The 26,881-nt window shown below is 40.7% G+C and overlaps 3 protein-coding genes across 4 annotated transcripts; 1 reads left to right on the forward strand and 2 right to left on the reverse strand.

Annotated features, from left to right (window-relative positions):
• On the reverse strand, window positions 1–3,378 carry LOC126629692 (DUF21 domain-containing protein At5g52790-like). 2 transcript variants are annotated; one of them, XM_050299791.1, is made up of 13 exons: window positions 2,961–3,377; window positions 2,804–2,880; window positions 2,628–2,711; window positions 2,396–2,509; window positions 2,178–2,264; window positions 1,950–2,089; window positions 1,761–1,848; window positions 1,601–1,674; window positions 1,322–1,452; window positions 960–1,228; window positions 819–865; window positions 340–661; window positions 1–227 (listed from the first exon to the last, which is right to left on the reverse strand). In XM_050299791.1, the coding sequence occupies exons 1-13, from the start codon at window positions 3,139–3,141 to the stop codon at window positions 162–164; spliced, it is 1,680 nt and encodes a 559-aa protein (XP_050155748.1). In that variant the 5' UTR covers window positions 3,142–3,377; the 3' UTR covers window positions 1–161. The 2 variants fall into 2 exon arrangements, with proteins under 2 accessions (XP_050155748.1, XP_050155749.1); XM_050299792.1 differs by lacking the exon at window positions 1–227 and having other exon boundaries at window positions 497–661; window positions 819–861; window positions 2,961–3,378.
• A 15,546-nt stretch (window positions 3,379–18,924) lies between these two features.
• Window positions 18,925–22,498, forward strand: LOC126629317 (uncharacterized protein At3g49140-like). The gene is made up of 11 exons (XM_050299332.1): window positions 18,925–19,159; window positions 19,290–19,374; window positions 19,490–19,712; window positions 20,056–20,158; window positions 20,256–20,323; window positions 20,442–20,600; window positions 20,685–20,816; window positions 21,061–21,402; window positions 21,494–21,646; window positions 21,822–21,917; window positions 22,054–22,498. Exons 1-11 carry the CDS (start codon window positions 19,081–19,083, stop codon window positions 22,141–22,143), a joined length of 1,530 nt encoding a protein of 509 aa, XP_050155289.1. The 5' UTR covers window positions 18,925–19,080; the 3' UTR covers window positions 22,144–22,498.
• Window positions 22,499–22,631: 133 nt separating this feature from the next.
• LOC126629318 (protein SAR DEFICIENT 4) lies at window positions 22,632–24,000 on the reverse strand. Its single transcript, XM_050299333.1, has one exon. It carries the CDS (start codon window positions 23,948–23,950, stop codon window positions 22,853–22,855), a length of 1,098 nt encoding a protein of 365 aa, XP_050155290.1. The 5' UTR covers window positions 23,951–24,000; the 3' UTR covers window positions 22,632–22,852.
• Window positions 24,001–26,881: the final 2,881 nt, after the last annotated feature.

The following is a 26,881-nucleotide window of genomic DNA, read 5'->3' on the forward strand; positions in this document are numbered from 1 at the left end:
ATAAAATATATCAGCGTGAATATATAAATATATATCATCAACTACTTTTTCTACTGTTGGATGTTGCAAATAGCATGCACGCCATAATATATAATTACAGATTAAGAATAAACCTAAAGAAAATTTTGTTACGTTCCATAGCTAATTTACTTTAATTAAAATTACCACCTGTAAACTTTATGGTCACTGGGATTTTGCAGCTTCTCATCATCCGATTTTCTTGAGGCCTGCCAAGATCAAAATTTTCATATAAACAAGGTGAACGTATTTATGTGACACAATTATTGTTATGTTACATCACGTTTGATGTCTAAAATTGGATTGGATATATTAACTCACTCGATGCGAGGATGGACAGCTGCGAACCGGGCCTGCGGATGCATGCAGGGCAGGTCTTATAAAAGATTGTTGATTGTATGGATAAATCGGAGACCCGGTTGCAGGAGTGCTGTATGTAGACAGTGGAGACGGAGATTTTCTTGGAGATTTTGGAGCTGATGATCTTCTTGAATATGGCAGGAGGGGAGACCCGGCTGCAGGAGTGCTGTATGAAGACAGTGGAGACTGCTGTGGAGTTCTCCAATAAATTAGAGGCGCAGGTTTTCTTGGAGATTTTGAGGGTGATGATCTTCTTGAAAATGGTAGGAGGTTGATTTTGATTCTGTGGATTAAACAAAAAACAAAGCAAATAGTCAGATCAAATATAATTAATGCTAACTAAAAGTATTAACAATCATTTGGGCTTTAGGGTTTCGCTCTAATTGTCGTAACAGACATGTGGAGTTTACGTAGAAAACAAGAAAATTGTCACCACTCACTTCTTGTGAACATCGACATATTCATCTGTTTCATCCAGTATATCTTCCTTGAAGACAGAATAAATAGACTAGTTAGTTCAACTTTCAAACGTCTATCGACATAAAAAAACAGTTCATCCGTTTATATATTAACTTGGGTACCTGGAGCAGTTCCTCCATAACATCCTCCATTGTTATGATACCGATAACCTCCTCGTCCATGCAACTTTGAACAGATTCTATAATTTCAGATGATACATTTTGCGTCCGCAATCCTTGCCTGTATCGCGTATTTTGTGTCTCCAACCCTTGTGCTTCCTCCACAACGTGCTTTGATGCCGGAATACAGTATGCAGTTTCACTTGAACATAGGGGTGATGACATGTCCTCGGAAGTGCTCAGACGCTCTTGCTCATGTGGAAAAATTAATCCTGTAGAATCGCACTCAACAACCAAGAATTCTACTAGTCTAAAAACATTTTTTTTTCCCCAAAAACTTGATTTTCAGTATAATGTAACATTACCTCCACTCCCTGCTAGTTTTGAATTTGATTTTGAATTAATATCCTTGTTACTCTTCACCACAGCAACCATATGACTATGACCTTTCTTGAACTGATGCAGTATATCGTATAAAGGCCAATTATCATAGACCCTGTTACAGATTATGTACAGAATTACGTTAACAAACACTAGTTTTGGTTTTGCCTAAAACCTGTGTTAGCATTGTAACCGAAAAAAAAGAACCTTGTGTAAGCATGAAGCCAATTGCCAGATTTGATAAGGGAACACTCATACACTACCTTGGAATCTTTCTGATAGTCAAGTATTTAATTGGCTTTTCGTCCTCAGGACGGATGAAGACCAAGTTCTTCAACTAATACATTCGGAGAAAACGTGAAATTGGTTACACGAGGATGGAGGGCAGCTTTAAGAAAATAGTAAACAATGAGGCCTGCTTACCAGAATGAGGCCAATAATGTTTGTTGGAGTTCCGGAGTAGATAGGTATACGACTGTGACCTTTGCTAGCTATTAAACCAAGTGTATTCCTAAAGATCCATGGACAAAAACACATCAAAATGACATAGCACTCAAACGTAATTAAAGATAATTTTGGTATGAACAGATTCAATTGACCATCGTAACATACTTGTCGAGTTTTGAATTGATATCAAGAGAGAAAGTCTGAGTTATGGGAGTCATTGCATCTTTAGCAGTCTTGAAAGTCAAATCCAGAGCACCACCAATAATCATCGTTTCGTGATGCGATAACTCTCCACCTTTCCCAGCCTAGTGATGAACAAGATCTCAGTATTTAGACTTTTGACACGGTATGCATAGACGGTTAACATTTAACAAGAATCTCTAGCAAATTTACCTCATTGGCATGCAGATCCACCAATGTTTTTAGCTCTGCTCGTCTTAAGAGCACCGAATGCCCTTTGCCAAGGAGGCAATCCAGCAGCTGCCATGGTCAAATTTCCAAACACAAAAAAGTCTTAATCTGTGCAGTTTATGCTTAGAACGAAAGAGTTGAGTTACGTGAAGCCAGCCAAACTGGACATTTATCTGAGCTATACTGAACATGTATTTTACCTTACTGAAAGGATACGATAGGGGGAGGAAAACCACAATAAGCAATCGTACCAAGTGAGTCATTTTCGCACCCAGATGTAGTCCATATCGAGAACATACAGCTTGAGGAATGACCTAAGAGAAAAAAGCGAAGGATAAATGATCTTAAGACAACGATAATGTATTATCAACATCTAAAGTGCATTAGGCTGGGACAAAAATCAAAGTGAATGGCTTAAAACAAAATTTTTACCTCCGCAAATGCGAGTACAAGGGTGACTGACACAAGAATCGCAGCCCAAAAGGGAAGAAGCGACTCCAGGAAAATGGGAAGCGCCTTATAGAACAATACATTAGTCAATAGGCCAATTAATTTAGTACTTCAGAACATAAAAACTAGCACAATTTACACATGTCGTAGCGGCGTACCTCCATTGCCAGTGATTTTCCTATGAGGAGAGTACATAAAAGTAGATGTTCATTCTTAACAAGCCGCAGAACCTTCGCTGCAAATATAATAAGCTGATTAAGCTAGTAATTAATATTCACAATGATGTAATTAATGAAATTCGGCGTAGCTAGCAACCTGCATCCTTCTGGTCTTGAGGCTGACCGGACTTAATGAGGACTTCGAGATCGACTTGGCTGAAGGAGAGTAGTCCTAAGGCAAGGCCTGATGCAATGCCGGCAAATGCCACAAGGACCACACATATGACTATGAACACCCAGAAATCGGTCTCACAACACAGTATGTCGTGGTCTCTCATGGTGGTATAGTTAGTACTAATATTGCAACAATGAACTACAATGTATTGATCAAACAGAAGGGTTGGCTTTATGCACTTTCGCTTGAACAAACACGCGAAGGACTATCTTTTTTATCGATCACAAAAAACAAAACAACGAAACAAATAGTGTCAAGTGTTGTGAATTTTGGACAAAGACAATCAGAGCACGTAGGAGATGTGAATATATATATAGGTACAGTCTTCTCACCAAATCCATATATATATATAGGTACAGTCTTCTCACCAAATCCAAGTCCCTAATAAAAAAATAGATAATTAATCTGGTAATTTAAAACCAAGAAAGTTGGAAAAAAAATGGAAGCATCCAATTTTAATCCTAAAAAACGAAACCTAAGCATCAAAACCTCCATTGGATTGTGACAGTTGGAAAGTTAATTACTAAAGCATGCATGTATGGAATGGACGTACGTAAGTTAACAAGGGAAGCTCGTATCCGGTGCTCAACTCATCTGGTCTCAGCTTATCCGGTACTCAACTCCAATACATATACATAAATCCAATCACCAAAAGAAACTCCTTTTGATTCTATTTGTTGAGCACCAAAACCCAAGATTCCAACTCTCATAGAAGCATGCGTTCATATGTTTAGTTGGAAAACTTGTGAAGCTGTGACGGGATCGTTCATATCGCAACTCTCATAGAAGCACGCGTCTCTCTAGCTGTAAGTATTCATAGTAATTAACAACTCCATTAATCAATGTCAGTTCATATGCTTAATACCAAACAGTTGAAACCAATAAGTATTCATAGAAATTAACAACTTGGTGAATCAAACAACCAAAATGTTTGTGTGTCGGTTAACAACTACAAAAAATTAATTGGCATACTATATGTTGATGCACAAAACCGGATGGTCTTGGTACAACGTAAATCCGACCGTGAATCTGCATGAAATGTAAATGACACAAGAGTTATCGTGGTTCACCCCAAGGTTTGGGCTACGTCCACACTGATTGTATTGTATTTCTTTGTTGAAGAGGGAGAGAGAGAGCTTAGAGCTTAGGGGGTGTGAGGAAGCTTTGAGAGGGGGTGAGAGGCTTCAGAAATGGCCTCTGAGGTGAGAATCAGGCCTCTCCCTAATTGTGAAGGTGATGGGTCCTTTTATAGAATAAGGACTCTTCACTTATTACATATTTGCCCCTGTCTTTATCACATAATTACATTTAAGTCCCCTGAGTATTTGTACGAGATCTAAATACGAAGGCCTTAAATATGGTATAAACAGTAGTCCCCCAAGTCTTCAGTCAAGAGAGTCTTTTGGCTGGAGACTTGAAATTCAGTCCATGTGTGGGCCGAAGTAACTAGATGTTGTCTTGAACTGATGCTCGATATGAGGCAGTGCTCAATCTGAAATGACGCTCAACTAGAAGTAGCACACGCTGCGAGGCTGCTCGGCTCGTGGCTTATGTTGCCATGGTTGGCTCGGCTTGCGGCGTTTGAAGGTGAGGGAGTCCCTTTTATAAAATAAGGGTTCGCTCTTCAGTACATAAATGATGGGTGCTCTCTAATGAAAGTGAGGAAGTCCCTTTTATAGAATAAGGGCTCGCTCCTCAATACATAAGTAATGGGTTAAGTCCCCCAAGTATTTTTTATGAGGCCCAGTTGAGGCCCAATATATGGTACATAATGTAGTCCCCCAAGTCTTCGGTCAATAGAGTCTGTTGGCTGGAGACTTCAAATTGAATCCATGTATGGGCCGAAGTGGCGGTTGTTCGGATGTGGTATTTGTATACCCTGCACTGAAGCTTTGTAGGTGAAGCTTTGCAAGTAAAGCTTTGCAAGTGAAGCTTTGAAGCTAGAGCTCTGTAAATGAAGCTTTCGAAGCTGGAGCTTTTGTAAATGAAGCTTTTTGAAGCTGATTGATATGAGTGATGCTCATGAATGTTTATGTTGATTGACATGAGTGATGCTCATGGATGTTGTAATGAGTGATGCTCATGAATGTTAACATGAGTTATGCTCATGAATGTTGACATGAATGATGGTCATGAATGTTTATGCGTGATTGTCATAAGTAATGCTCATGAATGTTTATGTATGAATGACATGAGTAGTGCTCATGTATAATTTGGAGTACTATACGTACTTTTGATCACCTGGTTGGTGGTATGAAGGAGAGTACGGGTTGTACATTTCATCACCTGGTTGGTGGCATGAATGGCTAGTTGCCAAATTAGAGTACGGGTTGTACATCTCATCACCTGGTTGGTGGCATGAATGGCTAGGTGCCAGATGATATAGGTTGTACATTTCATCACCTGGTTGATGGTAATAACGGCGGGTTGCCGAATAATTGTGGAGTACTGGGCATACTTTTGATGACCTGGTTGGTGCTATTTAGGGCTTATGGGCCTTCGCCCTCTACACAACATTCCAGCCCATTTATTTTGGGCTTTGCCCTTTTTTTTTTCTTTTTTTTCTTTTTTTTTTTTTTTACCCTCTGATGGGGTTTATACATATTACCCTCTGATTGGGTTTATACAGATGTCTCCGAAAGATAGCAAAAATAAATTACATCATTCTGTTGGGGTGTTTATTCCTTGCTTTTGCTTTTTCTTTTGCCTTTTCTTTTCACTTTAAGATCATGGTGTCGTCTGTGAAGAGTGAGAACATGCATGATGAAAGTTGGTGGGCATCTTCTGCGTTGTCATCGTGCCTAGTTGATTTCCTTAATCAACTTGGAGCTTGGGTTGCTGTCCATTAGTGGTAGCCATGCTTTTTTCTTTTTTCTTTTTGCTTTCTCTTTTTGAAAAAAGTCTTCTGCTCTCATCCACAGCTCATCGTCGCTCGTCCTTCGAGAAGTAAAATGCGCACAGCAACAACGCATTGCCACGGTTTCCTTCCCCAAAACCTCAGCCATCGCTTTCAACGAGTCCCTCAAATCAAAGCTGTGAATCCCGCCGTTGAAGAACATAAGTTTGTTTCTCTCCGCCTCGGTGGACCCGCCCGTGACGTCATCTTGACTTCTTCGCCAGCTGCTGTCGGCGCTGTTTCCGGAGGCAGAGCCAGTCCAACCTGCAACCCACGTTTAACAGTTGGCGTGGCATATTCGCAATCCACGACCGACCCACAAAAGACAATGCTCAAAATGGCAATCTTGAGGAACAGGGATCGAGATTTGATGGTCTGGAGATGAAGCATCTGGGTATTTATCAAACAAACTCAAGAGCACGACGATTGTTTTCTTTTAAACGAAAACCTCACTGCTCAAACTCGTTGGTGGAGGTGAGGTCCTTGCGGAGCTGGTTGGTAATGAGGACGAGGATGAGGTGTCATCGGAGAAGGAGTGGGCGGCGGCGTGGTAGGCTTTCTGTGCGACAGTCTCTTGATCCTGAATGGACACCGTCCACGTTGGCAGTCGCCTCGGACTGGTGACTCAGCTACGACTCGTGACTGTTGAGGACCAAACCCTCGTTGTGCTTGCACTCAATCATCTTGAAGAAGCGGCTCTGCCCTAGAACTTCCTTCAGGACCAGGTTGTAGGACGACGGCAGGTCGTGGAGGTAGTACTCTGACGCCGACACTTGCGTCGTTTGAGCGATCTTGTTCCCCATCAATTTTCCCTCTGCCTTTGCCTCTCAATCTCGCAATTAATTTCAATTTTCAAAGTAGGGTTTAACATTAAACTTTGGGAGCAGGCAACCACCTGGAGAGCCTGATCCGAGCTTTTACTTTCTGCTGCTGCTGCTCAATCGAATGAGCCACCCTCTTGGACTTCGAACGACTATTGAATTTTAGCACCATGGTTTGCCAAGTTTAGAGAGCTGGTGGTGTTTGCGGATCAGATTTGAAAAAATTTCGAAGAAGCAGAGTTGGATGTCGAAGTCGAGTGAGGTCGGCTGGGTCAGGAGGTCTGAGTGGGTCTCATTTGTTGAAGAGGCAGAGCTCCACACTTACCTCTCTGCCCTCGCTGCGGTTCTCTTAGCTTACTGCATCCGCCTTGATTGGTGAAAGCTTGAGCCTGAGCTCCTCCTCTGCTCTGAGCTTCTTAAACCGCTCTAACTCGTGCTTCTCCACGACGGGGCCGCAGCAGCCGCTTGATCTGATCCAGCCCCAAAATCACCAGCTTCCTGGTGGGGGTCTTGAACAGAAACGCCAGTATCATAAGCATTTCTAATAAAATCACTATGAACAGTAGCTGAATCATCTTTCTGGTGTTTTTGTTTTGGTGGGTTGTGGGGAAAGGCGTGAGTTCAGAGGCAGAGAGAGAGAGAGAGAGGGTTCTGTGTTTGTTTGAGATTTTGATCTTTTCTGTTTCTTTCTCTCACTAGAAAATGGAAAACGAAATGGGTTTTTTCTGGGTTCTTTTTGCAGATACACGGGGAAGATTGTGAAGGTTTCACGGTGGTGTGATGAAAGATTGAAAGAGAACCGACGTAATTTTTTGTGTCGATTCCCACAGACGGCGTCAAATGTTGATGCACAAAACCGGATGGTCTTGGTACAACGTAAATCCGACCGTGAATCTGCATGAAATGTAAATGACACAAGAGTTATCGTGGTTCACCCCAAGGTTTGGGCTACGTCCACACTGATTGTATTGTATTTCTCTGTTGAAGAGGGAGAGAGAGAGCTTAGAGCTTAGGGGGTGTGAGGAAGTTTTGAGAGGGGGTGAGAGGCTTCAGAAATGGCCTCTGAGGTGAGAATCAGGCATCTCCCTAATTGTGAAGGTGAGGGGTCCTTTTATAGAATAAAGACTCTTCACTTATTACATATTTGCCCCTGTCTTTATCCCATAATTACATTTAAGTCCCCTGAGTATATGTACGAGATCTAAATACGAAGCCTTAAATATGGTATAAACACTATATATCCTGCCGGTGGAAATCAAAGAGATGAAAAATAGCTTACGGTATCTCAAGGAAATAACAACTCCATTAATCGTCACTCAGGTAGCAATTTCCACAGAATTGACCAACTCGGTGATCCAAATCAAACGACTAAACCAACATCTAGAGCAACATAACAAAACATATCATCAGTGTCACCCCTTATCATCCGATAAGTGCATTCACATATTTAAACAGCTTATAAACAACTTGAAGTTACAAAATAAGTAGGCACAATCCAAATTGGAGGCTGAATGCTTTTCTGCATTAAGGTCACAGCAAGCTTCGACTTTTGAGGTAAAACACACCAAAATCATCGATAAGTTTTTCAGTGTGCCGGGAACACAGCTTCATACACTAAGTGTTATAATGCTATTAGTTGGAAAGCTTTTATTTGTTCAAGTTTGTTTATACCATATTTAAGGCTTCGTATTTAGATCTCGTACATATACTCAGGGGACTTAAATGTAATTATGGGACAAAGGTAGGGGCAAATATGTAATAAGTGAAGAGTCCTTATTCTATAAAAGGACCCCTCACCTTCACAATTAGGGAGAGGCCTCACTCTCACTCTCGGAGGCCAATTCCTAGGGCTGAGATCCCCTCTCTCATCCTCAGAAGCTCTCAGAAGCTTTCACCCTCTCCCTCTCTATTCCCTCAAATAAATACACTACAGTGTGGACGTAGCTCAAACATTGGGGTGAACCACGATAAAATCCTTGTGTTCTTTGTGTTCTTCGTGTTCTTGAGAGTTTGTGCAGATTCACGGTCGGATTTACGTTGTACCAAGACCATCCGGTTTTATGCATCAACATTTGGCGCCATCTGTGGGAAACGATACGAAAAGTTGTGTCGGTTCTCTATCATTTTTTCATCTCCGTCGTGAATCTGCAAAATCTGCAAAAATCCAGAAACTGAAAAGATCTAAATCTCAAACAGACACAGAGTTCTCTCTCTCCTCTTTGAGCACAACCTCTCTCTCTCTGTGACCATGTTTCATCGAATGAATTCCACTCTGTTAGAAAACAAGCGTCTCTCAACAAGACTGATGAGACTGAAAGTTGGAGGTCAGTCCCTTGCTCTATTCCTCAGCAGCAAACATGCACCGCCAGAAGCAGTAGCACGATCCACGAGACTAACGAAGGCCCGTCGGATTCAGGCCCTCTTTTCACTTCAAGATCACTTCAGAAGCTACCAGGTGCATCAACCAGAGCCCTGTTTTGGTCTATTCATCGACGATGACGACGAGCCTGCCGTGGGTGACGAGAATAACTTGTCCGATCTGCACATATCTCTTGAACGATAATTTTTTCGTACAATCTGAAAAAATCGACGCAGAGGAATCGGATAAGATGAGCGAGAGGTAAAAGATTTGCCACCATATCCAATTGCTTGGATCTGGAGATTATGTACCTGGTTAAGACTCCTAAGTGCACCAATGTAAACTTGCCGCCATACCCAAGTGCTTCAGTGAGCGTCGTGGTCCTTGCGACACGTCCGCAAAACCCAAAAGACCGTCTCCGGAGAGTACCGTCTCGACCGCCGACTGGCACACTTGTCCAATTCCACTTTTCCCAAAAGACAACCACCATCCTCACACAATTTTGGCGAGACGGTTCTCGACAGAAGTGGAGTACCCACCTCAAGACTCTCTGCCGTCTGATCATTCTCTGGAGCTTTCGCCGTCTGATCAGAAGCAGGATGCCTCACCAATCGATCCATCTCTTCGAACCCCAACCGCAGGGTAGTGCAGTTCCAGTCCTGGAAATCTTTTGAAAATGCAGCTAATCTTGGTTTGAGACAATGGGTATCCCATTCTGGCTTTTAATCCGAAGTCCTGATAATTCCTCGCACCACCCCATGATGAAGAATCTCTTGCTCCGTCGGCGACTTTTCTTCTGCGTGCCCTACACGTGGCTGCTCCGGATCGAGGATAGGTTTCTAGGGACGGTCGCAATGTTGCAGTCGCTGAGATCGGGGCAAAACGTGGGCTGCAAGATCTTCTGGGTGCTGCTTCTTGTTCACATATTAGTCTTCATAGCTGTTTCTTATTCTTCATCAGAAGCAGCTGCCCCGACAAGATGTTGACACTTCAGAGCACTACTTTGAACACGAGGAAGCTTGACGAGGTCCCGGAGGCCAGGCCAGTCAATCGTGGACGCCGTGCTCAACGTGGTGGACCCCACGAAGCCAGTTATGATGGACCTGAGGGATATCATGATCGTGAAGAAACTTGGAGGAAACGTGGATGACTCAGAAGACTACAAAATCACTCAGAAGACTACACTCCTTCTGTTACGTCACCCCGTCTACACCATCACTCATCTCCCCTCACCTCATGACGTGGCAGATCCTCTTCAGGGCCAGAGATGATGATCCGTCATCATCCCCAGCCGACACTGCCGTCGTCTGTCTCGACCTCATGGAGGAGGATGTCGCCAAGCAAAGGCGTTAGATTATGTTGTGAGTCAAGCTGATAAGATTGTTGAAAGCCTCAGGAATTTGTCAGGTTATCTTGGTGCAGCTAAGCGGGTTAGTTTTGACTTCGATGACGGATTACAGCAACAGACCGGTTCACTGAAGTTACATGTGTTTTTTCGATCAACCTTTGAGACAACTCCCGAGTATCACCTTCAAAATTCATTTGCATGTTACTTGTCCACATCAGTCCAGTCATGGGAGTTTTATATGTTTCTACTGCAAAGCTTGCCTATTGCAGTGATAATCCCATTTCGTACAAAGCTGAGAGCCAAGTCTTCTTCTTGGTCTTCCATATCTCTGCACAATCTTCAATTGCATCATCATCACAGCCCTGAGAATAATGCAGTAATGGGTTATCTTCAACAACCCACTTGGACAAAGGGAATAACTCTACGCATGTGCTAAATCTGACCCATGCCATCATATCCGTCCATCAGCTTGTCAAAAGAAACAAAAACAAAAACAGTAAAGGTAAAGCAGGTTTCTTTAAAACACACAGCTGGAAAGTGGTCGATGATAAAGGAATTCAGACATCTAATGATGCCAAGTTGTTGCCATCCCACTACAAGGTCCCAACATCTCATTGTGTCAGTGCCTTGGGACGTTGGATTGACAAGACACCGAGCACCATTATTCCTAAAAAGAGCGGTCCTCCAAGAAAGCGAAAGCAAAAGCAGAAAGAAAAGCAAAAAAAAAAAAAAGGAATAAATATCCCATCAGAATGATGTAATTTATTTTCCTTTTATTTTGGAAACATTTGTATAAACCCCATCAGAGGGTCAAAAAAAAAAAAAAACAAAAAAAAAACAAAAAAAAAAAAAAAAAAAAAAAAAAAAAAAAAAAAAAAAAAAAAAAAAAAAAAAAAAAAAAAAGGAAAAGCCCAAAACAAATGGGCTGACATGTTGTGGAGGGCAAAGGCCCATAGGCCTGAAATAGCACCAACCAGGTCATCAAAAGTACGCCTAGTACTCCAAATTATACTTGAGCACTACTCATGTCATTCATACATAAACATTCATGAGCATCACTCATGACAATCATACATAAACATTCATGACCATCATTCATGTCAACATTCATGAGCATCACTCATGCTAACATTCATGAGCATCACTCATGTCAATCAACATAAACATTCATGAGAATCACTCATGTCAATCAGCTTCAAAAGCTTAATTTACAGAGCTTTAGCTTCAAAAGCTTAATTTACAGAGCTCTAGCTTCAAAAGCTTCATTTATAAAAGCTCCAGCTTCGAAAACTTCATTTACAGAGCTCTAGCTTCAAAGCTTCACTTGCAAAGCTTCACCTACAAAGCTTCAGTGCATGGTCTACAAAGACCGCCTCCGAACAACCGCCATTTCAGCCCATACATGGATTGAATTTGAAGTCTCCAGCCAACAGCGTCTATTGACCGAAGACTTGGGGGACTACATTATGTACCATATATTGGGCCTCAACTGGGCCTTATAAAAAATACTTGGGGGACTCTAGCCCATTATTCATGTACTGAGGAGCGAGCCCTTATTCTATAAAAGGGACTCCCTCACCATCATTAGAGAGCATCAACTCTAACCCATCACTTATGTATTGAGGAGAGAGCCCTTATTCTATAAAAGGGACTCCCTCACCTTCAAACGCCACAAGCCGAGCCAACCAAAGCAACACAAGCTACAAGCAAAGCGGCCTCGCAGCATGTGCTACTTCTAGTTGAGCATCATTTCAGATTGGGCACCGCCTCATATCAAGCATTAGTTCTAGACGACATCTAGTTACTTCGGCCCACACATGGACTGAATTTCAAGTCTCCAGCCAAAAGACTCTCTTGACTGAAGACTTAGGGGACTACTATTTATACCATATTTAGGGCTTCGTATTTAGATCTCGTACATATACTCAGGGGACTTAAATGTAATTATGGGACAAAGGAAGGGGCAAATATGTAATAAGTGAAGAGTCCTTATTCTATAAAAGGACCCCTCACCTTCACAATTAGGGAGAGGCCTCACTCTCACTCTCGGAGGCCAATTCCTAGGGCTGAGATCCCCTCTCTCATCCTCAGAAGCTCTCAGAAGCTTTCACCCTCTCCCTCTCTATTCCCTCAAATAAATACACTACAGTGTGGACGTAGCCCAAACATTGAGGTGAACCACGATAAAATCCTTGTGTTCTTTGTGTTCTTCGTGTTCTTGAGAGTTTGTGCAGATTCACGGTCGGATTTACGTTGTACCAAGACCATCCGGTTTTGTGCATCAACAAAGTTAATTTCCAATCAATTGTATTATAATACTTTGTGTACCAAACCGTGTTCTCGGCAAATTGAAAATCTTTTAAAATCATGAGTTCCAGGGCCACTAATTCCAACTGGTCTTATTATACTCCAATCGAAATGTCAAAGTTGACATGCATATGCAGGCTAGGCTTCAGATGTCAAAATTGGTGCCATGAAGCATAGGCATCAAATCAGTTTTTTGTTTTTTTTTTCAATGGTATTCAACTTGCCTTACATTAAATGAATAGCATATTCAAGTGTTTTTTTTAATGGTTTTTAAACCAGTAGTTACACAACTTTTATTATTTTTTCTTTGAAAAAAAATATAAATGAAGCAATAAATCTCGGCATATCGGGTGGAAGCAAGATATTGACATTCTATCAAATTGCCAAGTCAGCTATCAAATTGAAATTTAATATTTTAAATTTGATATCTCCTTTAAAGATGCTCTAATCAAACACACTAAATATTTCCAATATTAACTAATCATGTACGAATCAATTTCTACCTGCTTCCACGGAATACAGCTTGGTGAATCAAATTAAACCACAGAACTCCATGTCACATAAAATGAAATACCAAATCACTTTAAGTTATATGTTTAAAATATACTAAATATCTTGATGTAACAAAGTGAGTATTTTCATTGAAATAATCAGTATTTTAGCCAATTTTCCTAAATTTTTTAGAGAAACTAATTGAACCCATAATTTCGTTCTAAATTGCAAAATTGTTGTCTGCTAGTCACCAATGGCCTTGAGTCTTTTGTTTTGTAGTCGTTAGATTGAACAATTAAAGTAAAATTAAAGGTTAGAATTAACATAAGGTGTGGAAAAAATAAAAAATTAAGTGGCGAAATCGCTACCCCTTAGTAATCCCTCACAAATTAGGATTTAAGAGGATTATTGAGATTTATATGGAAATGGCGATTAGCTGGAAGCCTCCATCCATCAAGCATAGGGAACATTTGTAGGGAATTAAACATCAAATATTGTATGGATTTTCTTGTTTCTATTGATTTAAAAAGATTTCGAAACGTTTCTAGATACATTGACAACACAACCAATAAGTGCTTTTAAATTATACATTTATAATTTATACTTGTTTGGAAGTACTTTTAAAGTAACTGAAAACACTTTTAGATAATATTTTAGTTTTAAAGGAAATCCTTGATCCTGCTGCTTATGAATGAGTTGTCAAAGATTGCCATGGTCGAAAAATAAGGTTTATTTTTCATAAATGAATTGTCAGAGATTGCCCGGTAATTTTTACGGATTTTGGAACAAGGGCATTTTGGACATTTTGCTGGTGGAAGATATTTTGGGATTTCTTTTGGGCCTTATTTTGTGTGCCGTGTGGGGCCACTTGCTTTTGGGTTGTCCCCCGGCCCACTCTCCTTTCTCCTATTCCCTCCGCGTGACTCACTCTCTCACTCTCTTTCTCTCCCTTACTTTCTCTCTTCTCTCTTTCTCCCTCCCTCGCTACATCTTCCCTTCCCCGAGGACCAACACACACACACATACACACCCACCCAAAGAACCACAACGAACGACGACACCACCACCACCAACTATGATGGGCTTCATCTCTCTCCCTCATTCTCTGTGAGGCACATATACACCCATTTGGAACCTAGCACACCCACCTCTTTGGCGAGGTCCAACGGCTTCGAGCCAATTCCTGGCCACGACAGGACCTGAAATTGGTAAAATCCTAATCTACTCTTGGTGGTCTTCATTTTGGTGGGTAGATTGCATGCTAGGGTGGAGAATCGAAGTTGAACGGAGCTCGGGAAGCTCCAGCCTCATTTTCCGTTGAAACCAGTTTGAAACCGGGTCGACTCGACCTGGTAACCCAATGAACCCAGGCCATTGGGCTGTGCAAACCTAGGCATTTGCCCCAATGAACCCAGGTCCAAACCCATTTGTTAAACCCAGCCCAAAAATCCTTGGGCCAGCCCAAAACTAAACCCAAGCCCAACTGAGAACCAGGCCCAACCTTGCAGCCTAAATCCTCGGCTCAGACTCGGATCCGACCCAAACCTAGTCGGATACCAAAGCCCTGGCCAGCGCGTAGGTGTACCCGAGGTCCCCCTTTATATTTTTCGACGTCCTGAATCCGTTTATGATGTTTGTTTCCCGAAATTCAATTGTTTAAGTATAGTTTTATTAATTGGACCATTTATGTGCTCAGGTGCATTTATGGTGGTGTTTCCATCGTTGTTGGTTGCATGGCTTTTTGATAACGAAGTATCTATAAGTGGACCCCTTCCAAAATGCATAATTTTGCTATTAGAAATGCATACATGAAAATCACGATTTAATGGTTATGTTTTAGGAGAAAATTAGATTTTACTTTTTATAAGATATCATGCTTTACTGAGAGTATTTTGGAATACCATGCTTTATCGATTTCATGTTCTTTGTAGTACATATGATGGATGACTATATACTATGAAAATGTTTTGAGATATGATGTTTAAGCTACTGAGCTCCGTTGAGATATATGTACTTATGTTGGAAAGATTATGGTTCAATGATTTTTGTGCTTATCTAGTGGTCATTGTTCTACCTACAGGGCGTATGTTCTGCCTACGGGCGAATGTCCTGCCTTCGGGCGAGTATGATACCACTATTTAGCACACTATATATGATATATGTTTTATGAAGTTTTATGTCATGCTAGGGTTTTCGGAAAACCTATTACATATTATACTAATGAGTTTTCATAAACTTTGGGGGTTAGTACATTAAAGATTAACTGTTTTAGTATTACTTATATAGCAACTTTGTCCACTCACCTTTTTTGTTTTGTGCCCCCTTAGGACTTAGAATCGAGGTGTACAATCTCGGCATCAAGGCACTCCATATCGGCATCTTCGGGTCCTCTCGGTGTAGGACCCATTCCTTTGTTCATTCAAATTTATATTATTTCTTTTTAGAGTTCTAGATTAGTTGTATGCTCTGAACATGTTCCTCATTTGCATATTAATTATATTTAAATTTATAAGTCTTATTTATATTCATTGGTTCTCATGCATATTAGTGTGGCTTCGTCACATTCAGGTGTCGGCTAGCATATGTCTACCCTGATGTTTGGAGGATATCAGGATCGGGCGTGTCACTAAATATTTTTAATATTAACTAATTATGTATGAATCAATTTCTACGAAATATAACTTGGTGAACCAAATTAAATCACAAAACTCCGTCGTCACCTAAAATGAAATACCAAATCTAAAATGTTAAGTTATATGTTTAAAACATACTAAATATCTTAATTAGACAACTTGAAGTTACAAAGAAATTAACAAACCATGAGTATTTTGGCCAATTTCCCTATATAGAGAAACTAACCGAACCCATAATTTCGTTCTAGATTGCAAAATTGTTGTGTTCTGGTTACTAAGAGCAAGTCCACCCCTAAGGACTTTGTGCCAGCACCCAGCCCATTTATCCACTTCAGTGAACAGTAACAGACTCCAATGAACAGTAATAGGCCAATGCATCTCTACCCCTAAAAAAATGCTCTGACACCTAGTGAAAAAATGCGATGGCACAAACGATCTCCACCCCTACAAAATGCGCTGGCACCCAGCCCATTTAAAATATTTTTAAATTTTTTCTAAAAGAATAAAAAAAAATAGTTTTAATTTCGGATAGGATTTTTAACCAATCTCGTCACGCCACGTGTCATTATCTGAACGTACTATTTTGTGAATAGATTTCCGCTAAGATTTTGTGAATAGATTTTTACCTTGAGGCCTGAGGGAATGACGAGTCGGTTGGGTCTCGGGCACTTGTTCAGGCGTCCCTTCCGTGTCTTCAAATGTGTCGGCTTCTTGTTCGGCCATGTCTGGTTCTGGAGAACTATGTAGACCCATACCGTGCATAACAACTTTTGGACCGGTTGCCACAATTTTGTATTTAGGGCAATCTTTGACAATTTGCCAACATTCCCATTTGATGAATGATTTGTTCTGGTTCTTTGAATTGTAGAATGCTTGAGCTTGTAGTGTCTATAAAATGTAGGATAAGATAGTGTTAAAAAATGCAGGTGTAACACAAATAAATAAATTCAAAATATTGATAGGGGTGGAATGCATATAAATTACATAAAAATGACATAAGAAATTAAATAAAAATTACATAAGAAATTAAATAAATTCAAAATATTGATAGGGGTGGAATGCATATAAATTACATAAAAATGACATAAGAAATTAAATAAAAATTACATAAGAAATTAAATAAATTCAAAATATTGATACGGGTGGAATGCATATAATTTACATAAAAATGACATAAGAAATTAAATAAATTAAAATTTTGATGCGGGTGGAATGCATATAAAAATTACATAAGAAATAACATAAAAATTACATACGAAATTAACTAAATCAAAATATTGATGTGCGTGGAATACGTATAAAAAAATAAAACTATTGTCACCTAATCCACTAAACTTGTCCCACTACGAAGGTTACCGGAAGCATGAGAGATGGCGTTTTTCCAACAGGTAAAGGATGCGTTGAGTTTTTTCCAACGACCTTGAAGACCTTGACTAGTTCTGGCGTCTTTTCCATGTACATCGCAAAACGCTTTTGTAATTTTACTCCACATTTCTCGCTTATCCATCTCATTACCCGTAATCGGGTCATGAGTAGTGTGAACCCAACATTCACACAACGTAACATCTTCAATGAGCTTCCACGAAGACATTTTTTCTCTTAAAGTGTAGAAAATATTGAAATGTGGTGTAAAGGTGGAAGATAAGGGTTAGGTATTTAAATTTAAAAAAAAACATTTTTTAAAAATTTATGTATTTTTTTTTTAATTTTCTGTATTTTTTAATATTTTTTCTGTATTTTTTAATAATTTTTAATAATTTTTAATATAGTTAATTAATCTGGACGGTTGGATTTGAAAAATATTCAAATCCAAGAGCCAAGGAGCTGCCACGTGGCCTATGGTAATAAATCTTAGCGTTGGGCCTTTTTTAAAAAAAATTTATTTATTTTTGGGGGAAAAAAGTGGACCGTTGATCTATGATCGGACGGTCCAGTTTAAAAGTAAAATTTAAATTTTTTTACCTTTGGAAATCCAACGGTCTAGAAAAATTAGTCGTTGGAAATCCAACGGCTATGAGCATGCCACGTCGCTGATGGGCTCCGGAGCACAAGTGGGCTAACAGCCCTCTGCAGCCTTGTCGGCTACTCGCGCCCACGCGCGATTGTCTTGCACGCGCCAGCCAAATAGGCCGGCTCCTTGGTCTATCAAAATTGGGCTGGTCTGTTGCCTGGCATGGGCTGGGTGCCAGGCAACTTTGTGGGTTGGAGCAAATTCACTGAGGGCCAGCTTGTTTTTTGGACTGAGGGCTAGGACGGTGGACTTGCTCTAAAGGCCTTGAGTCTTTTGTTTTATAGTCGTTAGATTGAACAATTAAAGTAAAATTAATAGTCAAAATTAATAGAGGGTGTGCAAAAAGTAAACAATGGTGCGTTGAAATAGCTAATCCTTGTGCAATCCTTCACAAAATAGGATTTAAGATGATTATTGAGATTTGCAGGGAAATAGCGATTAGATTGGAAGCCTCCATCCAACAAGCATAGGGAACATTTGTAGGTAATTAATATAAACTAATATGGATTTTTTTTTTTTTTTGTCTCTCGACTTCTATAGAGATTTATAATTGATTTTGATGAGCTAAAATGGCTTCTCTAATGAAACACGTAGTACTCGTTTACAGACTCCAAAACGTTTATGAATACATTTGACAAAACAACAAATAAGTGCATTTACACTTAAGAAGCAATTTCTTAAAAAAAAACACATATAATACTCGTTTGAAAGTGTTTTTAAAGTAATTAAAAACACTTCTCGTTTCGACAAAAAAAAAAATCATTTTTATGAAAATGCTTTTGGAATCAATTATTAAAAAATTAAAGTGCTTCTAACAAGACGCACCACTTATGTGTTCAAGATGCACCAAATTATGTGTTTATTGCAGAAAGCACTTTAAATGCTCTTTGAATTAAAAAAATAATTTATCTTAAAACGCTTTTAGTCATTCTAAAACCACTTTCAAACCGGTAAAATTATGCTTATAATTAAGAAAAACACTTATAGGTACCAAAGGCCCAAAGTGGGAAGTACCAAAACGTTGGAATTTCAGTTGTAGACGTTACCCTACTTGTGAGTGCAGAGAATCGTAGCCCAGACTCCAAAGAAAGAACAAACCTCATCCTTTCAGATTTTTGAGAGAAAGAGTTTGTGGATCTCACACTTGCAGTTGCATTACAAGCAACTCGAAAACGATGATGATGATCGAGTCAGCCATGGCCGTACGGTTCAACTCCGCCGCCACAAACCTCTGCTCCTCCACCTCCATGCCCTGTAACTCCCTTCCTCTCTCTATCTCCGCCGCCTCACTTTAACAGCTCAACTTTCTCTTCACATCTCTTCCCTGCGTTATCTCTGTTCCAACGCAGAACGCTTCTAATCTAATTTCTTTTGTTTGTTGCAGCTTATCGTCCGACGTGGAGCTCAGACGAGGTGACCGGAGCCGTACACTGCCGCCTTTCTTGCACCGGCGGGTTCGCCGCGCCGTGGTAAGCAAACTAGTTTGATTTTTGTTGTCGAGCAGCTGAGCATTTTCTTGCTGAATAAAACAACTTGAATTTCGAGGTTCCGAAAATGCGTAAATTTGATAAGGATTTTCTACAGGAATCGAATTAGACGATCAAAGAATGGTTCAGTTGCAAAAAAGGGGAGTTTTGTTAAGAGTGGGATTCGGGCATCCGCCGGGCAGTTAGGGCCCGGTTCGGAGCCTGTAAAGCCAAATGGAAGGCCGCAATACCACCCATTTGAGGATATTGCGGAGTCCACATTAGATACTAGTGGAGCTGCTAGACTTACAGCTGCAGAATCTGCTAGAACCCTTATTGAGGTAGTACATTGCATTCGATTGTTAATAAGTAGACGGAAGTTCGGAAATTTGATTACTAAGGGCTCGTTTGGAAGTGCTTTTAATATGACTTAAAGCGCTTTTGAAGAAAATGTTTTTGGGTTCCATATGTGCTTCTTCAACGAAGCACTTCAAGTGCTTTACCAGGTTCACTTGCGTTTTTACTAAGGATTGGGTCCTAAAACTTTTTCACCAAAAGCGCTTTTAATCATTTTAAAGGCACTTCCTAATGAGCCATAAATTGGACTAGTTTTGCTCACTTATGGATGCTCCCCATTTCATATCGAGGGCATTGCTAATGTTGCCCATAGTATGCCATTTTCAGGTTAACAGCAAAGCAACACTCATGTTTACGAGTTTGATCAATGATGAGGTTCATGAAAATATTTTATGTCCGGATTTGCCTTATGTAACAGATGAACATGGAAGTAAGTCAAGTGTATGACTTTCTCCTGATATGTTGGAGTTTGGAAATTTTTTTTTTCTTTCAAAGTGAAGATTTTAACCCGCTCGAGCATGTTGCAGATATCTACTTTCAAGTGAAGGATAGCGAAGACACTTTTCAATCCCTAACTTCAGAAAATAACTTTGTGGTATGCAATTTTTATGAACAAATAGACGATAATAATCTTTAGAAATGATTGAATTCTAGCAGCAATTCTATGCTTTGGACTTTTTCTTACGAATTTGTGGGTTATTATAATTATGCAGCAAGTTATTATTGGGTTAGATGCTATGGAAATGATCAATGAGATGGAGTTACCAGGCATTGATTTTGAAATAGATGGGATTGAAGATGAAGATAGTGATGTTGAAGATGATGACGATGATGAGGAGGATGATGATGAAGAAGACGTTGACTACGATTCGGTCTGTTTGTGTTGTCATTTCTTTAGACGTGGAATGCATGGATGTTGTAAGACATTTCTAATTATCTAATAGGTTCGTGTTTAGGACTGGGTTGCTGTTCTTGAAGATGAAGACGAAGATGATCTGGATGATTCTGACAAGTCTATTGGAGACTGGGCAAAATTGGAGACCATGCGTTATTCTCACCCAATGTATTTTGCCAAGAAGCTAAGTGAGGTAATTATCCATTATAATTTTCTTACCCTACCATGGAGTGATGTAGAAGTAACTGAAAAAATTAACTCTCGTGTGTTTTGTTTGTAACAACGGGGAATCCTTGAGCATTTCTTTTGCTCACTTGTAGTACCTCTTTTTCATTTGAAGCATCTAGCTGCGGTCGTATCCCATTTCATGGTTTTTCATGAAGTTGTCAATTCTTTTTTCCGTTTCTCGTATTTCCGCTTTTGTTTTTACGTTTCAGGTTGCTTCTGATGATCCTATAGATTGGGCGGAGCAGGCTCCAGCTAGTTTGGCTATTCAGGGTCTTATAAGGCCTGCACTTGTAGAAGAACATTCCGTCATCCAAAAGCATCTGTCTGATCATCAGTCTTTTAATGATGGTATTGATGAAGTTGGTAGGACTGTCGAAGATGATTTAGAAGATCCTGTTAAGATTAATGGCCATAAATCAGGAACTTCCAAGGATAGTCCAGTCTCGGCAGAGGAATTGGAGAATAAGAAAGATGAAGCACCAGGAAACGGGACTACATTTTACAAACTGGAGATGGTTAAAATTCAGCTGTTTTCATCACATGGAACTCAGGTTTGTGTAAGGAAGGATTTTACTTTTATTTTTTTGTTCAAGTGGATGCGAGCTCCTTTTTAATAGCTAATCTTTTGTTGTAATTCTCCAGACTCTTGTTGAAGTAGAAGACTTTGTAAAAGCTCAACCCGATTGCATTGCACACTCGGCAGCTAAAATTATATCTCGTTTGAAAGCTGGTGGAGAAAAGACCACGCAAGCTCTCAAGTCCTTGTGTTGGAGACTAAAGGGTCTTCAAGTGGAGGTACAACTTTTTTTTGGCCAACATATTCAAAGCTGTTATACAAGTTTCCAAATCTATTTCAAAGACGTAGCTGTAGGTTTTGCACAACTTTTTTTTTAGAGTGAAACACCCTACTTATATGAGGTCATCTTTAACACCCACGAAGATGATTGATCTTTGTTGAATTTTATTGCAGGAGGCAGTACTTATTGATGTAGATTCTCTTGGATTTGACTTAAGGGTTTGCTCAGGGACACAAGTCCAGACATTGCGGTTTGCGCATAATACGCGGGTATGTCAATCATCCTTGAGCCATGAGGTTTAACATTTCGTCTATCGTTGTTACTCTTTGGAACCATTCAATACAATGTGCTTATGTTGAAAGGTAAGGTTGCCTATGATTACCCCGTCTACTCGTGTGTTTTCAGGCGACTTCTGAGTACAGTGCGGAGAGACAACTCAATGATCTACTATTCCCAAGGATGCAGCACAAACCACAAACGGTGAAACAAACTTAGCAAATTGAGTGCTAACATTATCAACACCGTCAAGTGTCATCTTCTAGTTTGATTCCAGCTCGTTTCTTCATCGTGCCTCCTTGCAGAGATTTGGATATAGCAGCTGAAGAGGTTGCCCAAAATTTACACGCACAGTCCACCAGGTCGTTGTATTGTTAATTTCAATTAATGATTTATGAAAATTCATTTTTTTTTCCGAAGCCTTGTGATTCTTGGCCTCGTAAATAATTTTTTGAACTTGCTCATCTTGCTGCTCGGTCTCATGCCGTTGAAATTTGATTCAGAAGTAACTCCGAACTAGAAACACTGCGATTTAACAAAGATATCGAGAACGCATTGTAGCATTTTTTCTGAATCAGTTTTTATTCTCCTTCCTAGCAATTCATCGCTGTTGTTTCAACTGATCGGATTATAAGCTCAGGTTATATATATTTTCTCCGGCGGCTGTTTAGCAATGTAGGAGCTGTCTTGCAGAACAGAGTAAGAGATTTTAGCAATGTAGTTTTCATTTTCCAGGATGAACTGGCTACATTATGTTTTATGATCCGCAATGCTGCGCTTATACAACATTTCGAATCTACAACAAGAAGCAAGCATTTTATTCAGCGATCATGTTCTCGTACACGTTGATGAACAAAGACCGGAAAACTACCACGGGCGCAAAACCCTGTGGAGGTTGTACAATGTGTTCGATCTGCATTCGATCAAACTAATTTTGTTGCTGGATATAGGTTTCATACACCAACTGAGCTGCAAGAATATCCACAACTGCAGAACCAACGGACTTGAACACAGTAATCTCCTCGCAACTTGTTCTCCCGACCTTGTCTCCGTTGATCAACTCCACCAACATTCCGCAAACATCCGCCTTCTCCATCACCCCTCTCTCGAAAGCACCCACCAGCTCCCCCGCCTCCTCCAGCGCCGCCTCATTGTCCACGAAAACCCTCCCTCTCCTCACCGCCTCATCGTCACATTCCTTCATGGAATGCTTGAAAGATCCAACCAAGTCCAAATGTGCCCCCGCCTTCAGCTTCTCCCCCTTCACAAGCGCCGCCTCCGAATTGGTGGCGCAGCTCACAATGTCTCCCATCCCAACCGCCTCATCCAAACACCCATCGCTCTCAAAACAAACCCCATCAAACTCCGCACATTCTCTCATTTTCTCAGCCAAAATTTCCGCCTTCTCCGCGTTCCGGTTCCATATGATCACCCTCTTCAAGCTCGGCCGTGCCACTAAATGAGCTCTGATCAAATGCGGCGCCATAGCGCCCGCACCGATCATAACCAGAATTCCGCTGTCGTTTCGGGATAAAATCCTCGAAGCTAAGCCTGAAACGCAGGAGGTTCTGTAAAGGGTGAGGGCGGTGCCGTCGATAGTGGCGAGGGTTTGGCCGGTGGCGGAGCTGAAGAGCACATAACTTGCGTGCACTCCGGGTAAGTTTATGGTGGAGTTTCCGGGGAAGTAGGTGACGAGCTTGACGCCCAAGTAGGGGAGAGAAGGGGAGGAGGACCAGGAGGGCATGAGGAGGAGAGAGGAGGAGGGCGAAACTTCGTAGCTTTGGCGGATTGGGGATTGCAGAGAAGCTGAGACGGCGGGTAGGGAAGATTGGAAATGGTTGATTAGGGTTTGGTGAGAGAGGATGGAGTGTAGAGACTCGGCGGTGACGGTGATTGGGGATGTTATGGTGGTGGTGGTGGTTGATTTGGCGGCGGAAGCCATTGATAGCAGGGTTGAGAGCTTGGGAGGCTTTGGTGTGAGTCTGAGAGAAGAGGGAAAGATATGAGAAGAATGGTTTGAGATCATCAGGAAATAAATATGCTCTAATTTCTGTGACTGATGGAGTTATCAGAAAACTTAGCCGGAGGAGCATATCATATACATATAGCGTTACTTTTAAATAATATTAACGGAACGTCACAATAACAGTGTAAAAAATTCTATTTACGAAGGTAGGAGGAAGGTGGGCGTGGACCAAGACATTAGTATTTGTTTGACTATCTAATAGCTTGATTAGGGAAAAGAGAAATAACATAACGAAAAAAGGGAGATACTTTTCACACATTATTAATTGTTAGATTAAATAAATTAAACAAAAAATAATGAACATGATTACATAGGATTGTACATGATGCTTGGTCCAACTAAATTCACGGTGGTTTTATTCAGTGTGAAAAATTGTTCAACCACGTTTTTCTCATATTTTAGAAGGTGCATTTTTTGTTGAATGGAAGACGATATTATTAACAAAATTACAAAGTGTCTTGGATAAGAAGGTCCAGAATAACAATAGGAGGGTCCTCAACCCAAACCACCCTTGTCTCAATGGACAATGCTACCTTTGCCAATGAGCAATACTATTATTATTCCTAGAAACAAAAATAAACTTAGAAGCTAAAAAACAAATATGCACTAAGAAGGACATCCCCCGCTAACAAGTCCATAGCCGACACACGATCCACACAAGTGTTAATAATGGACATTGCTTGGGAGAAGTCACTATAAACTAGAACCTTCTGATAGCCAAGCTGCAGGGCAAGGTCTAAACCATGCTTAATCGCAAGCATTTCTGCTTGAAGGGCCGAATACACCATAGGGAGGAAACAAGTCGTTGCTGCCAGAAAGGAACCTTGTCCGTCCCTTAGCACTATCCTAGCCTTACCCACCCCTACCTCCAATTTGGTCGCCACACCCTGGAACTCTTGCAACTAGGCCACCGCACGCTGGGCCACCACGGCTGGCGACCCGAGCTTTCCCTTCCAAGTTCTATCATTCCGCTCCTGCCACAACTGCCAGACTACCATGCACATAAAATCAAAGTCCAAATGGTGATTCTGAAGAAGAGTGAAGAACCATTCTTTAACCGATCCACAAGGTACTGAATCAACAAGAAAACTACACGGAGTTGCGAACCATGTAGCTCTTGCAAATGGACAATCTTTAAGAACATGCACCACCGTCTCTGATTCTTCATTACAAAGAACACACAACAAATCCGAATTAACTCCTTTCTTAGACAAATTATCTTTTGTCGGGAGAATATCTTGACATGTCCGCCATACCATATTCCGCACTTTCAGCTGGACCTTGGCCTTCCATATTGCTTTCCATAACGGAGTAAATGGATTACCTCCCGAAGTTGAAGACGAAGCACTCAAAGATGATGGTTTGATCAAGTCCCAAACCACCCCATAAGCGCTATTAACCATAAAATGGCCCATGTCAGTGTAGTGCCATATTAGCTTATCCGGAGGAAGACAAACGCTAATTGGAAGTGTACGAATGTGCTCCCTGTCCTCATCTTCAAAATACTCCAACAATGCAGCTTCACACCATGTTCTTCTCTCCCCATCAATCAGGTCCTGCACCAACATATCCTCCCCGCGAGGGAGGCGGCCTAGAGATGGGACGAAAAGTCGATGGTCTAGGTACCCACCGATCCTTCCACACCCGTACTGACGCCCCATCACATATCAGCCATCTCGAACCCTTCTCCAAGACTAGTCTAGCTTTGAGTATACTAGACCAACAGTAAGATGAAGATGAGGGAATCGGAGCTTCCCAAAACGATGTATGGGGAAAATATTTTGCCTTAAACAACCTTGCAGTCAATGACTTTGGATACTGAATACGCCAACCCTGCTTCGCCAATATCTCCAAATTAAAGGCATAAAGATTTCGGAACCCCATACCACCTTCCAGTTTAGCCAAACACAACCTATCCCATGACTTCCAATGAACTTTCCTTGAGTCCGGATCACTACCCCACCAAAACCGAGCCATGACCTTATGGAGATCATCACAAAAAGTCTTCGGAAGCAAGAAACAATTCATAGCATATGTAGGCAAAGCTTGAGCCACCACCTTTACAAGCAACTCCTGTCCTGCTTCACTCAAACACTTCCCTTTCCACCCACTCAGTCTCTTATGAACTCTTTCCTTAATATAAGCAAAAGTTTGCCGTTTATTCCTACCCACAAAAGTAGGCAGGCCCAAATATCGTTCATGTCGCTCCACTAATTGAACTCCCAAAAAATTTGCCAACCCGTGCTGCTCTCTGCCATCCACATTAGCACTAAAAGCAATGCTACTCTTCCCCAAGTTTATTTGTTGCCCTGACGCTTAGGAGAACACATCCAAAATATGTTGAATCTCAGCACACTTTTCCAACTTGGCCTTACCAAACAAGAAACTATCATCGGCAAACAACAAATGATGGATACTAGGAGCCCCCTCAGAAACCCGAATCCCACTAATCACTCCTCGTTGCTCTTTATGAGCAATGAGCGCTGACAAACTCTCAATGCAAAGGTGCATTTAAATGACTATTTCTTCTATTTGGTCGATTGAAAAATGAGAATTATTCAGTTCATATACCGAATAAGTTGTTCTTATGAAATAAGACAAAAAAAATTTCCCCTACCCCACCCCCTCTGACTTTGTAAAGTTCACCCGGTCCCATTTGTATCTCATTTTCCTTTCACATAACACCCATGACCTACCATTAACAGTGACCTCACACAAGACCTTCTCCTAAACACCTAACCTACTAATATATGCGTATTTTAAAAATGTCTTCACGTATTTTACAATTATGTTTTTGGTTACACTTGACTTTATTTTACAAATTAGGTTTTTGATTATACTCGACTCAAATATTCATAGTGTTCTTAATTTAAATTTATTTTGTATTATTTTTTATGTAGTTAAAGTCATGCATACAAAATTGTGAAGAAT

This window comes from Malus sylvestris, chromosome 7 (genome assembly GCF_916048215.2).
Source record: "Malus sylvestris chromosome 7, drMalSylv7.2, whole genome shotgun sequence".
Classification (NCBI taxonomy): domain Eukaryota; kingdom Viridiplantae; phylum Streptophyta; class Magnoliopsida; order Rosales; family Rosaceae; genus Malus; species Malus sylvestris.